The 12,528-nt window shown below is 38.5% G+C and overlaps 1 protein-coding gene across 1 annotated transcript in view; it reads left to right on the top strand.

The window, feature by feature from the left end:
• Positions 1-12,154, top strand: part of LOC139944031 (uncharacterized) — a 120,008-nt gene extending 107,854 nt beyond the window's left edge. Inside the window, 11 exon segments of the mRNA XM_071940976.1 lie at positions 360-473; positions 1,253-1,366; positions 1,676-1,789; positions 2,939-3,052; positions 4,137-4,250; positions 5,263-5,376; positions 6,648-6,682; positions 6,684-6,762; positions 8,380-8,508; positions 9,373-9,571; positions 10,049-12,154. Coding sequence (XP_071797077.1) covers positions 360-473; positions 1,253-1,366; positions 1,676-1,789; positions 2,939-3,052; positions 4,137-4,250; positions 5,263-5,376; positions 6,648-6,682; positions 6,684-6,762; positions 8,380-8,508; positions 9,373-9,571; positions 10,049-10,109 — 1,187 coding nt within the window. The 3' untranslated portion in view covers positions 10,110-12,154.
• The last annotated feature ends 374 nt before the right edge of the window (positions 12,155-12,528 follow it).

Raw genomic sequence — 12,528 nt, 5'->3', positions numbered from 1 at the left:
TGTGGATTTTTTTCACATGACACAGGGAAAGTACTGAGTATACAGTGCCTAAACACATTGGGTGCGTTCGTTTAGCTTCCCTGGGTCACCCCGGTCTGCCCCGGTACGTTCGAATAGCTTTGACGGGGCTCACCCTGGTCAGCCCCCAGTGCCCTGCTTGTGGAGTGGGTCACTTTGGGGTGACTTGAGGTGCATGCCGTCACCACGAGAGGGCGAGTGTGATCGTTCGTTTAGCTCATGACAGGGGCTTACCCGAGTGAGCACCGCTGGGTCGACCCAGGGAAGCTAAACGAACGCACCCATTAGTATAAGGGTGAAACCAAAGTTGATAGACCTATTTCTATTTTTTTTTCCCACAGATATTGATGAGTGTGCAAGTCAGCCATGTCTGAATAGAGGACAGTGTATTGATGGTATCAACTTGTTTGCCTGCATCTGTCCCCAAGGGTTTGAAGGGCTCAACTGTGAAATCGGTAAGATCATTTTCAAATTCACAAATAATTTTTAGTCAAATTTTTCTGAATGTTTTTTTCTCAATTTTTGGTGTGGTTTTATTGTGTGGTCAATTGATTCACAAATAATTTTCAGTCAAATTTTCAGAATTTGGTTCAATTTTTTTTGTGTGGTTTTATGGTTTCAAATGGTGCAGAACGCACTTCTTAAGACATTTTATCTGTGGGGACTTGGTAAATTAGCCAAAGTTTGAGATATATTGAGAATTTTGTGAAGTTTTTTTTTTTTTTTTCCAAAATAAAAAAAAATTCTGCCATGCCGGTATGGTAAAAATTTTGGATTTGGGGTCAAAATGATGCAGAACAGACTATTATAGACATGTTATCAGTGCGGACTGGGTCAATTAGCCAAAGTTTGAGACATTGTGAAGTGTTTGTGAGATTAATATTTTGGTATTACCGCAAACCAATTGCACATGGACTACTCGCCATGCAATGCCTCAAAATCTTACACAAAATTTGTGTTTTAAATATTCAACAGATGATGTGACCTCTGATGTCACTCGAAATCCGTAACATGGTTCGCGCGTATACCTTTGTGTTTCGGCAGCCAGCTAGAAAGTACACGCAATCTTACCATAACTTTGCGTCTTTTTGCCCGGCAAAACATGATGTGTACTAGTGTTTTGTCAACAGAGGGCAGTTTGGATGTAAACATAGGTCACATCGTCTATATCTCTATGACTTTATGTTTAAAAGAGTTTCCTTTTGTTATATTATTTTCTTTTGTTATCGTACAGATGTCAACGAGTGTCAGAGCAATCCATGTATAAACTCAGGAACATGCATCGATGGCACCAACGAATACACCTGCTCCTGTGTTGGAGGCTTCACTGGATCCGTATGTGAAATCAGTAAGTGTGTTCTAACAGGATTTATCTTCCAGTACGCACGTATCCTCCAATTAGGGCCCAATTTCATTAAGCCTGTAAGCACACAAATTTGCTTAGCATGAATCTTCTTCCTTAATAAAAACAGGATTACCAACCAAATTTCCACGTGATTTTCAGGATAAGCAAATAACAGCTGAAAACCAGTAAAAAATCACAAACACATTACTCTGGTGGAATTCGACCCACGACCCTTGCAATTCTAGAGCAGTGTCATATACCGAAAAATATTGTCAACTGAAAATATTTCTTGATTTTTGATTTCCTTTCCAGACATCAATGAGTGTGAAAGTTCTCCATGTCGTAACGGCGGCAACTGCCAAGATCAGATCAACGCCTACCAGTGTCAATGTGCCCCCGGCTGGGGCGGAACCAACTGCCACATCAGTGAGTAGATATACAGATTTATGTTTGTGTATTAATGGTTTATTTTATTTGAATAAAAAAAAAAAATTCAAAGTTGACACAATTCAAATTAACAAAGTTTTTGCAAAGTTAAGAAAGTAGAAATTAACAATAAACGGGTTAAATCTATACTACAACACACGAAAGCATAGGTAAGAGAATATAGATTGTCAATAAACAGTCAAAGGCATACGTTGTACAGCTATAGATGCAAACATAAAAGCATAGTTTCAAACTCGCAGGTAAAACAAGTTTTAAAACATGACTTAAAAAATATAAATAATGTTATGTGTATAATGTTTCAAAGATAGCTATTGTGAACACCATGCAAAGCTTCAAACACCACTTAATTTTCTCATTGATTGAAAACGTATTTTGGTGCTCTTTGTTGGACACAAAACAGAAACGTCCACAGATTTACATAAAACTTACACGGCTTATAGATTGTGCTGATAAGAAAGCCTCCCTGAAATAGTACCTGCTGAAGTGCTGTAGTTCTTTGAGAAATGAGTAAAACAATCTCTCCTAAAAAAAAGGTTCGTCTCAGTGAGGTGAAAATAACTTTAGCGAGTTCAATGGATTGACCAAACACTCCTGAAAAAGCTTGCTCTGTGATTTCCACTTGATCGATCTCAAACTTCTACTGGTTTGTCAGCTAATGTATATATAGACTATGTGACCTGTGACATCACACGTTTACAAAAGAGCCACAGAGCACCTGCAGGCACGATTTGTACACAGCTCAAAGGAAGAAAACATAAAATCTTATATTTTATGGAGATTGCACTGTCTAATTCTTATCAACTTTTGATATGATGAAAGGGGGCACATCCCAAAATTGTCCAGCTTTTACGTTCATAACTCTTGGATTTATGTGGAAATTATGACACAAAGTGTCAACTTTCCCATAAGACCAGTGCAGTATCTTGCCTGCCAGAATACTCAAAGAATGTACAAGGTCACACTTATTGTAAACAAAGTTCACATGGTCTATATGTAGACCGTGCTCACATTGCCAGAAATTGTTTTGTTAGCAAAAACCATTTCTGTAATGTTTCTTTATGGTATGAAAATATCAACAAAAAAAGCATAATTAAAACTTCTTTGTTTCTTTTCTTTCACCCCCTTTAGACATTGATGAATGTTTGAGTCAACCGTGTCGCAACGAGGGACGGTGCCTGGACCGAGTGAATGGCTACACATGTAGATGCGCTGCAGGCTTTACCGGAACAAACTGTGAAACTGGTAAGTTCTTTGTTCATATTTTTATTTTATTTTTCTGAAGAAGACGATCAGATTGTATATTTTCTCAGAATCTACCAAAACCTATTTCAATTTAACACCAGTTCATATTTATTTTGAAAATGATTACTCCATTGCCTTAGCATGCAACAGTAAAGTAAAAAGAAAAATACTAAAATTTCAACACTTTGGCTTTCTGAAAAATTGTGATTAGTTATCCAGAAAAGACTACCCCTTGTACTTGATAAAATAATCCTTTTTTTTTTTTTTTCAAGGAATAAATAACATGCCTTCATTTCATGACAAGACTTGTAATCCGTTACCGGTAATTAAAATGCAACTTTAGAATGGTCAAAGTGTTGTCTTAATGTCTATAAATAAAATAACAATAATATAGAAGTTTTAATTTTCCCTGTAATAGTGCCCTGAGCACTTTTGTGGATACGTGTGCTTTATAAAACTTCGTTATTATTATTATATTATTATTATTATTATAGTATATAGCGCATCTGCGTCCCATATCCAGCTTGGCCTTCGGCCTCATTGGATATGGGACGCAGACGCGCTATATTTTTCGTATTTCCCTGAGCGCGCATGTGATAACGTATTTATCTTCAAGCAAACTTGGCACGTGCATAGAACACACACGACGCAGGTAGAGATGTTAGCCGTGCAATATAGGTTTTTATCACCACTCCATTCTGCGAATCTGATTGGAGGATTAGCGCGTACTTGAAGATAATTATTATTATAGCGCCAGTATCCACAAAAAGTGCACATGGCGCTTGCTTCAATAAAAAAAGTTCCCTCTTGCTTGTCCTCCAGCGGTTGCTAAAGATCCAGAATTTTTTTTAAATCTAATGTCTATGGAATGTTGAAAAAAGATGAGTGTTCAGGGTCGTTGTGAAAGTGTCTATTGTCTGGATGGCTCTGATGAAATGAAATGTTTGTTAATTTGTTTGTGAAAGTGTCTATTGTCTGGATGGCTCTGATGAAATGAAATGTTTGTTAATTTGTTTGTGAAAGTGTCTATTGTCTGGATGGTTCTGATGAAATGAAATGTTTGTTAATTTTTTTTTGTCTTCAGATATCAACGAATGTGAGAGCCAGCCATGCAGGAACGGAGGTCAATGTGTAGACAGGGTTAACGCCTATGAGTGCCAGTGCCCCACAAACTACGAAGGAATCAACTGCGAAATCTGTAAGTGTTTTATTATGATATCAATATAAACCACGAGGGAAACTGACTGGGTAAATTTTGGAATGATTTTTGGGGTTGAACAAAGAGTTGACTAGAGTGGGATTCGAACCAACGACCTCCGGATTAACGTGCCGGCGCTCTACCAACTGAGCTATCTAGCCCTAGACTGGCAGTCCCTATTTTGTCAATATCTTTGTTCGGGGTGCCAGTCAGAAGCCATACAACCGTTGACTGCCGTGTAACCAGTTTTATTATGAGTGAGTCAAAAAGAAATTGACCAAGGTTTATGATTTTACAACATAAAAAGAGTTATAGGATTTGAGGCATTGCATGGTGAGGTATCAATGTATGTTTGCGGTAACACCATGTGTGTATCTACTTGCCAGGTAGAGTTTGCTCTTAGAGAACTGTCTTGCATTTATTCTACTGCTGCGGAGTAGATAATATGGGATTCGGGAGACTTCTCAGTTCTGAAAACAAAAGAATTACACTCAAAATCCCAGTGAAGCACACACTAAAACAGGCATTCTTTCCTGGTAAAAGCAATACTATACTATATCATATTTACACCATGCAAAGTTTCAAAACCTACTCATTTAGAGTAGAGTGTCATGGCCGAGTGGTTAAGATCATCATGGAATTCAAGTTCCGGTGCTAAGTCACCAGAGTGTGGGTTCGAATCCCGGTCGTGACACTTGTGTTCTTGAGCAAGATACTTTACTATAATTACTTCTCTTCACCCAGTGGTATAAATGGGTACCTGCAAGGGTAGAGGTTGATATTGTGAATGAAAAGCCTTTGGAGCGATATAAACTGTTGCCCAGGTTGTATACTCCCAAGGGAGCTGACAAACATTAAAAAGGTATGTTATTGGCCCTATGACCAGGGCATTAATGTGAAATGCGCTATACAAGAATTGTCATTATTATTATTATTTAATTTTGTTGGTGTGATACCAGAAATAAACTCAAATACTTTTGATTGATACACTGTTTGTTACTCTCCTTCGTAGCTCTTGACGCATGCATGAGTGGACCTTGCCAGAACGGTGGACGCTGTGAGAACCGCGGCGCTGACTTCATCTGTTTCTGCTCGGCAGGATATACCGGAACCACTTGCCTATACGGTGAGTACTGATTTTGACGGACGTACTGATGTGGGCCTTTACGAAACCACGGCTTCTGCTCCTGAAATTCAGCTCAGGCTGGCCTGGCGCTCGCAGTTGTTTTGACAATTGCGCAGCCGAATCCAAAGCCGAAGCCGTGGATTCGTAAAGGGCCATTGAGAAGTACTGGCATAGACCCTTGTCCTTCAACACACAAACTATTAGAACTACTGATTAAAGGCAGTGGACACTTTTGGTAATTACTCAATATAATCATTAGCATAAAACCTTACTTGGTAACGAGTAATTGGGAGCTGTTGATAGTATACAACATTGTGAGAAACGGCTCTCTCTGAAGTAGCGTAGATTTCGAGAAAGAAGTAATTTTTCCACGAACTTGGTTTCGATACCTCAGATTTAGAATTTCAGGTCTCAAAATCAAGCATCTGAAAGCACACAACTTCTTGTGACAAGGGTGTTTTGTCTTTCATTATTATCTCGCAACTTCGAGGACCGATTGAGCTCAAATTTCCACAGGTTTGTTATTTTATGCATATGTTGAGATACACAAAGTGAGAAGACTGATCTTTGACAATTACCAATAGTGTCCAGGGTCTTTAACATTAATTGTATTATTATAGGCTCCCGGCCACTTTCAGCAAAAACTCATAATGAGACTTGTAATGCTCACACATAACCCTGCTGGGTGTTCAAAGCGCAGTGGAACCAAAAACAATACGAAAGAAAACAGGCACTTCAAAATTAGTCCTTGAAAACCTGTGACACAAGATAAGTTTTGAGAAGAGATTTGAAATTTGTGGTCAAAGACAAGATCTAAGGTTAAAGGCGTACACGTTTGGTAATTATCAAAGACCATTGTTCTCACTTGGTGTAGAAGCATAAAATAACAAGCCTGTGAAAATTTGGGCTCAATTGGTCATCGAAGTTGCGAGAAAATGACGAAAGAATAAACACCCTTGTTGGACGAATTTGTGTTCTTTCAGATAGAAACAAAACCTTTCTGGCTAGAAGTCTTTTATTATTTTAGTTAGAAACTACCCCTTTCTCTAAAACTACGTTACTTCAGAGGGAGTCGTTTCCCACAATGTTTTATACTTTCATCAGCTCTCCAACGCTCATTACCAAGTCAGTTTTTTTAAGTTAATATTTGTTTTGAGTAATTACCAAACATGTACCTTCCCTTTAAGGGGTAGAGAGTTCTAGATGCATGGCGCAACCAAAGAAAAAGACTTGTCATTGTTTACATTTTTTTTATTGTTTTTATCTTGTAGAAATCAATGAGTGTTCCAGCCTTCCATGTCAGAATGGGCGGTACATGCATAGATGGTGTCGTTGGCTACACATGTAACTGCTTCGATGGCTACACTGGACTCAACTGCGAGACAGGTATTTATAATAATAATAATATTAACATTTGTATAGCGCTTTCCACTGGCGCTGCAAAGAGCTTTAACATTGTCTGAAAAGATTTGTTTTTCAACTGAGGCTTGAATGAGCTGATCGAAAATGAGTCTTGGATGTTTAGAGGGAGCTTGTTCCAGCAAGTTGGTGCAGCTACTGAGAAATGCTCTTTCACCACCAATCCAGTGCACTTATCGTAAAGAGAAGGGGTTCGCCCCGGTGTTCCTGGTTTGATTGGCAGCATATTGCGCCACAGCACATTCGTAAAGAGAAGGGGTTCGCCCCGGTGCTCCTGGTTTGATTGGCAGCATATTGCGCCACAGCACATTCGTAAAGAGAAGGGGTTCGCCCCGGTGCTCCTGGTTTGATTGGCAGCATATTGCGCCACAGCACATTCGTAAAGAGAAGGGGTTCGCCCCGGTGCTCCTGGTTTGATTGGCAGCATATTGCGCCACAGCACATTCGTAAAGAGAAGGGGTTCGCCCCGGTGTTCCTGGTTTGATTGGCAGCATATTGCGCCACAGCACATTCGTAAAGAGAAGGGGTTCGCCCCGGTGCTCCTGGTTTGATTGGTAGCATATTGCACCACAGCACATTGTAAAACATTACACGGTGCTATGTAAAAGGAGAGAGTCTCATAACTCAAAAGCGTAGTCCCACATGCCTCGCACGAAAATACAATATATATATTAAAGCGTCACTGAGTGACTGATATGCACACTAATTTTAGAAGCCACTATTATACACATATTGACTGGCAATGAGGTAACTAGTGTACGTCTATTCCCCCATTCCCCCGAGGGACTTTGGGTGACTAGAAGAGGGAAATAGGTCCTTCTTCTGGTCACTCACAGGCCCGAGGTGGAATAGACGTACAATAGTTACTGAGTTACATGTATGCCAGTCAATATGTGTCTATACAACACACCTCAGTCTTAAAGCCATTATACACTTTCGGTACAGAAAAGAAGAAAAAAAGTTCACAGGGTTTACAGAAGGTAATGGTGAAAGCCTTCTCTTGAAATATTATTTCATGAAATAATTTACTTAAAAAAAAAAAAACTTAAAACGATATCAATTCTCGATAGCGAGAATTACGGATTTATTTTAAACACATGTCATGACACGGCGAAACGTGCGGAAACAAGAGTGGGTTTTCCCGTTATTTCCTGACTCCGATGACCGATTGAGCCTAAATTTTCACAGGTTTGTTATTTTATATACAAGTTGTGATACACAAAGTGTGGGACTTGGACAATACTGTTTACCGAAAGTGTATAATGGCTTTAAATGTGATAAGAACAGAAATCTGGAGAAGAAAGGAAGTTTTGTAGCTGCTGTTCACGGTTCAAGTCAATGAAGGGCGCTGTAAACCAGGCACTATTTTCAAAGACAAGTGCCCGCTCGAGTACTATTCCCGCAAAACACGCGCGCGTTCACTAGACTATTCAAGTTCATCCCACGTGACCTTGTTTCAGCCATCCAGAATACAGAACATGCAAGAGGTGTGTTAAAAAACTATTTCTTATTATTAGTCTACGGGACTTTGTTGACACTCATAATACTAAAGTAATAATGATTCTGGTTTTTCTTACTGTGTAGTGACCATCTGTGACCTCCAAGGTACCTGGTATAATGACATCGGTGACACCGTCACTCTGACTAGGACTTCATCTGGAATGCTGCTCGGTGAATTCAGATCCAAGGACGAAAGGGATCGTGGATATATGGGTAAGACCAGTCTTCTCATTTGGTGTATTCAAACATTATACAATTGTTGCGCATTGTGAAGGGGTTCATGGCGTTTTGTACATCCGAGGGGGAAAATGGCACCCGAGGCGAAGTCGAGGGGTGTCATTTTCCCTCGAGGGTGTACAAAACCTATGGACCTCAGTCACAGCGTACAACAATTGTTTTGTTATACCTTGGTAACATGATTATTCCTCTTCTCAAAGTTCTGTTGTCATCCTCAAACATTATGAATATTACATAGTTTAAAACAAGTTTTCACTGTCCCCTCGAACCCGCGGTTGTTTCGTACTACATGTAAGCGCTGGAAATCGAATGATGGGAACGATCAAGTTGATGTACACTGGTTAACCTCACTCATGTTGCCTGCTGTAACGGCAGCGGTGGTCCATGCGTATCTGTTGCACGGCACATGATTGGTTTGCGTCCAATCAAACTTCACAATTTGTGACCTATGTATAACATATGCATTTAACATAACAAATCTGTAAACAATTTGGGCTCAATTGGTTATCAAAGTTGCAAGGGAAAAAATATGCGTAAAAACATGCGCCTGAGTTCAGCGTCGGGGTAGCCTTTCGCATTATGCAAGGGGTGTGTAGATACATTTTCAGCGCGTGTACGCAAAGTGCCAATGAAACTAAGATGAATGCATGCGATATAGCGCAAAGTGCAAACTAGTTGTGCACAATTTAGTTGCTAGTTTCCAAAGCCGGTCCTTATCACCCCTTGATACATCCCCACGTGATCGGGCTGTGACCAATAAGACTCTAGAAAACCGTCCAAGGTATTTATTATTTATATTATTTTTATTATATTCTGTTTGATGGATGATTTGTTTTGTAGTTCCCACCATCCTGGTTGGCTATGCTGCACTAGGCGTCAACTTCCCCGCCTTTGGGTTCACTGTCATTCGGAATAATGGCCAGATGGCAATCAGCTGGACCGGTCAGTGTCAATGGTGCGTGGACGCTGAGGTTCTCATGACCAACTGGGTGGAGATGGATATGGTCAACACGTGTCAACTAGCCAAGCATGCCACAAGGTAGATAAAAAACTTTGACTTTTGCAAGAAGGTATCGAAAAAAATCACAGGCATATTACTCGGGTGGGATTCAAACCCAGGACCTTTGTAATTCTAGAGCAGTGTCTTACCAACTAGACAGCCGAGATTTCCAGGTAGCTAAAGGCAGTTTGAATCCTATGTTTTGTCAGCGGGTACCGCAACGATATAATAGATTTTAATTTGCATCGGGGATAAAGAATTTTTATTTTGGTTTTTACCCATACAATGATGTGTGTTAGCACTGTATACTCAGTACTTACACGAGTTCTGTGGAAAAAATATCAAAGGCATATTACTTGTGTGGGATTCGAACCCACAACCTTCGCAATTCTAGAGCAGTGTCTTACCAACTAGACCATCAAGATTGCCCGGTAGCTAAAGGCAGTATGTGTATGCATGTGTCACAATAAAACAATAATACTATGACTATTGTTTTGTATTTGTTTCTATTTTCAGAACTGGCCATGACAACTGGACCAGATATGAACAGCAGCTCCAACCCTGCCGTCTCAACTAAATAGCGCCCTCTCTAGGCCAATAAATTTGAAGGGTTCCACTTTCTACTTTTGTTAGACTAGCTGTAATTTTTGTTTTACATGTACTAATTAATAATAATACCCTTGGCAGTTAAAACAATGTACAAATCATTTTTTCACATCAAAAAATATGTAATGTACAAAAAATGTTGTTGGTTTGGAGATGGTGAAAGAAATTTGGACATTTTTTTTGGAACGGTAGCTAAAAGTAGTTTTGGATCTTCCACTCTTAATAGTAAAGGTTTGTAGGTTAATGAATATCCTTTAAAAGGTCATGGCTGGATCAAAGTTGTGTCAAAGGTCATGACTCATTATGCACAAAAGGTCATCAAGAATAATTGAATGTTATCGTGACTCAGTTCAACAATGAAAGATTAAATCTTGCAGTAAGAATGACTATTTCTCAAGATGATTCCAATCAGTAACTTCCAATGATCAATAAGTAGGAATTGTATACTCTTTTAGATTATTTAAATGTAGTAGGTCAAAGGTCAACTTCCAGAGATAGAGTTCTATTATGACTAGTGACAGGTATTTTATCAGATTAGTTATGAAAAAAATGTTTTTTTATCTGTTCAATTTTCACCAGATGGCATCAAAGACTTGATGAATGGGAAACTTTTGGGGTACTAGGTGGCTGCAAACTTACCTGATAAAACCATTGCTTTCTGTAATGTGCGCTTTGCTCAGAGCTACGCTAACAATGGAAATGGAAAAAGTCTGCTGCCACCTAGTGTTCCAAGGTCTCCAATTCATAGACCGATTAATGGTTTTATATTAACTTTTTGACCTATGTTAAAATAGAGAGTTTAAAATCTGTTTTGCGTGTAGTTTTTTTTTAAAGTTACTTTATAGTACACTTTCAGTTTTTTTATAGGTAAAATGTGGTTCTTGTCCCTCATAAGTAATTTCTTTTCATAAGGTGCTTGTGTAAATTCATTGCGTAGCTCGTCATCTTTAATAGACAGGTTCAGGAATAAAAGTTTTTCATTTTTGAAAAACTTTTTTAAAAGTTTAAGTACCGTGTATCAAACAAATGTTGATTCTCACAGGGTAAGTGATGGTCAGACTTTAATTTTTAATGTGCTTTTAATTTTGCGCAATTAGATTTCAAATTCTTATCTTTACTGTCAGTATACATGAAGACCCATTGCATTTGACGTCACACTCTCAAAACGGAGGCAGATCATTGGACAATGGCTATATTCTCTGTGTGTAAAAATGTGCGCGTGACCTCAGCGTACCTGTAGCGTTTCGAATTATGCAAGGGGGAGCTATTGATTTCTTACACAATACAGAATGCGCCTCCAAACAATGGGCGTAACTTTGGGTGTCAACTCTCTGTTGTGCATATTTGTATATGATTTTGACGCCCAAAATGACACCCAGGATAGGCACATATGCGAGTACGCTGCGCATATTTCAAGGGGTCTATACAAACTGAATCCATCATAAACAAACACCTATATAGACCTGTATCATGCTACCATTATCTTGGTCGTGTTCCCTGTATCTAATAACATAAATCAATGCTTATATACTCAATGTACAAAAAGAAACCAGACTATTTCTCCTTTTTTTTTATTTTATGTAAATGTCTGCCCCACCGATTTTGGTAACAGCTATAGAATTTTTTCAAATCCTAACGTTTAGGATGATTTTAGATTTGCTTATTTTAACCAGGGCCCAATTTCATGAAGCTGCTGTAGAACAAAAAGTAAGCACAGCAAAACTATGTTAACCAGATAATGGGTACCAGCTTAACTGCTGTGTTGAATGTACAGTTTGTTACTGGCATCCTGCTCAATTCTGCTTAGTGGACAATCGTTAAAAGTCTGCTCAAAGCACCTCTGTGAAATGTGTCCCAATGTTCCTAAAAACGTGGAAAAGTTTAGATATTTAGATTTAAAGCAGGTAGTGGTATGCATTCCTAGTTCTCTCTTAATATCTAAAGGCCTCATTTATTTTGATTTATTTGTGTTTTTTTGCTGGAACATTTTTGTTGAATGACCCAGATTTGCGAATAATAAAAGTATCTTTATAAATTATACATGAATTTATTTATTCGTTCACTTTGTTCATTTATTAATTTCACAAGTAAAAATGAAAATGTAAAAAAAAAACTTTTAGAATGATAGTGAAAACATAATCATATGTATGGGGATAAAAAAGAAAAATAAGTAGCACCCTGATGGATTTTAAAAAAAAGGTAAACTAAATTACCATCAAGTCTCCTGATTCCACAATTTGAGAACAGACAAAGTCAAAAGACATTATGGATATCACACGGCAAACAGTGTAAAAATAAAAGGGCATTTTCAAATACAAACTTGGTATAAGAAAGATTCTGGTAATTTACAATGTAACAAAAAAATGAGACGGAGTGATTTGTGTTTGTTT

Source organism: Asterias amurensis, chromosome 11 (genome assembly GCF_032118995.1).
Source record: "Asterias amurensis chromosome 11, ASM3211899v1".
NCBI classification, from domain to species: Eukaryota; Metazoa; Echinodermata; class Asteroidea; order Forcipulatida; family Asteriidae; genus Asterias; species Asterias amurensis.
The sequence above is the reverse complement of the archived record's forward strand: the minus strand, read 5'-3'. Positions and strand labels throughout refer to the sequence as shown.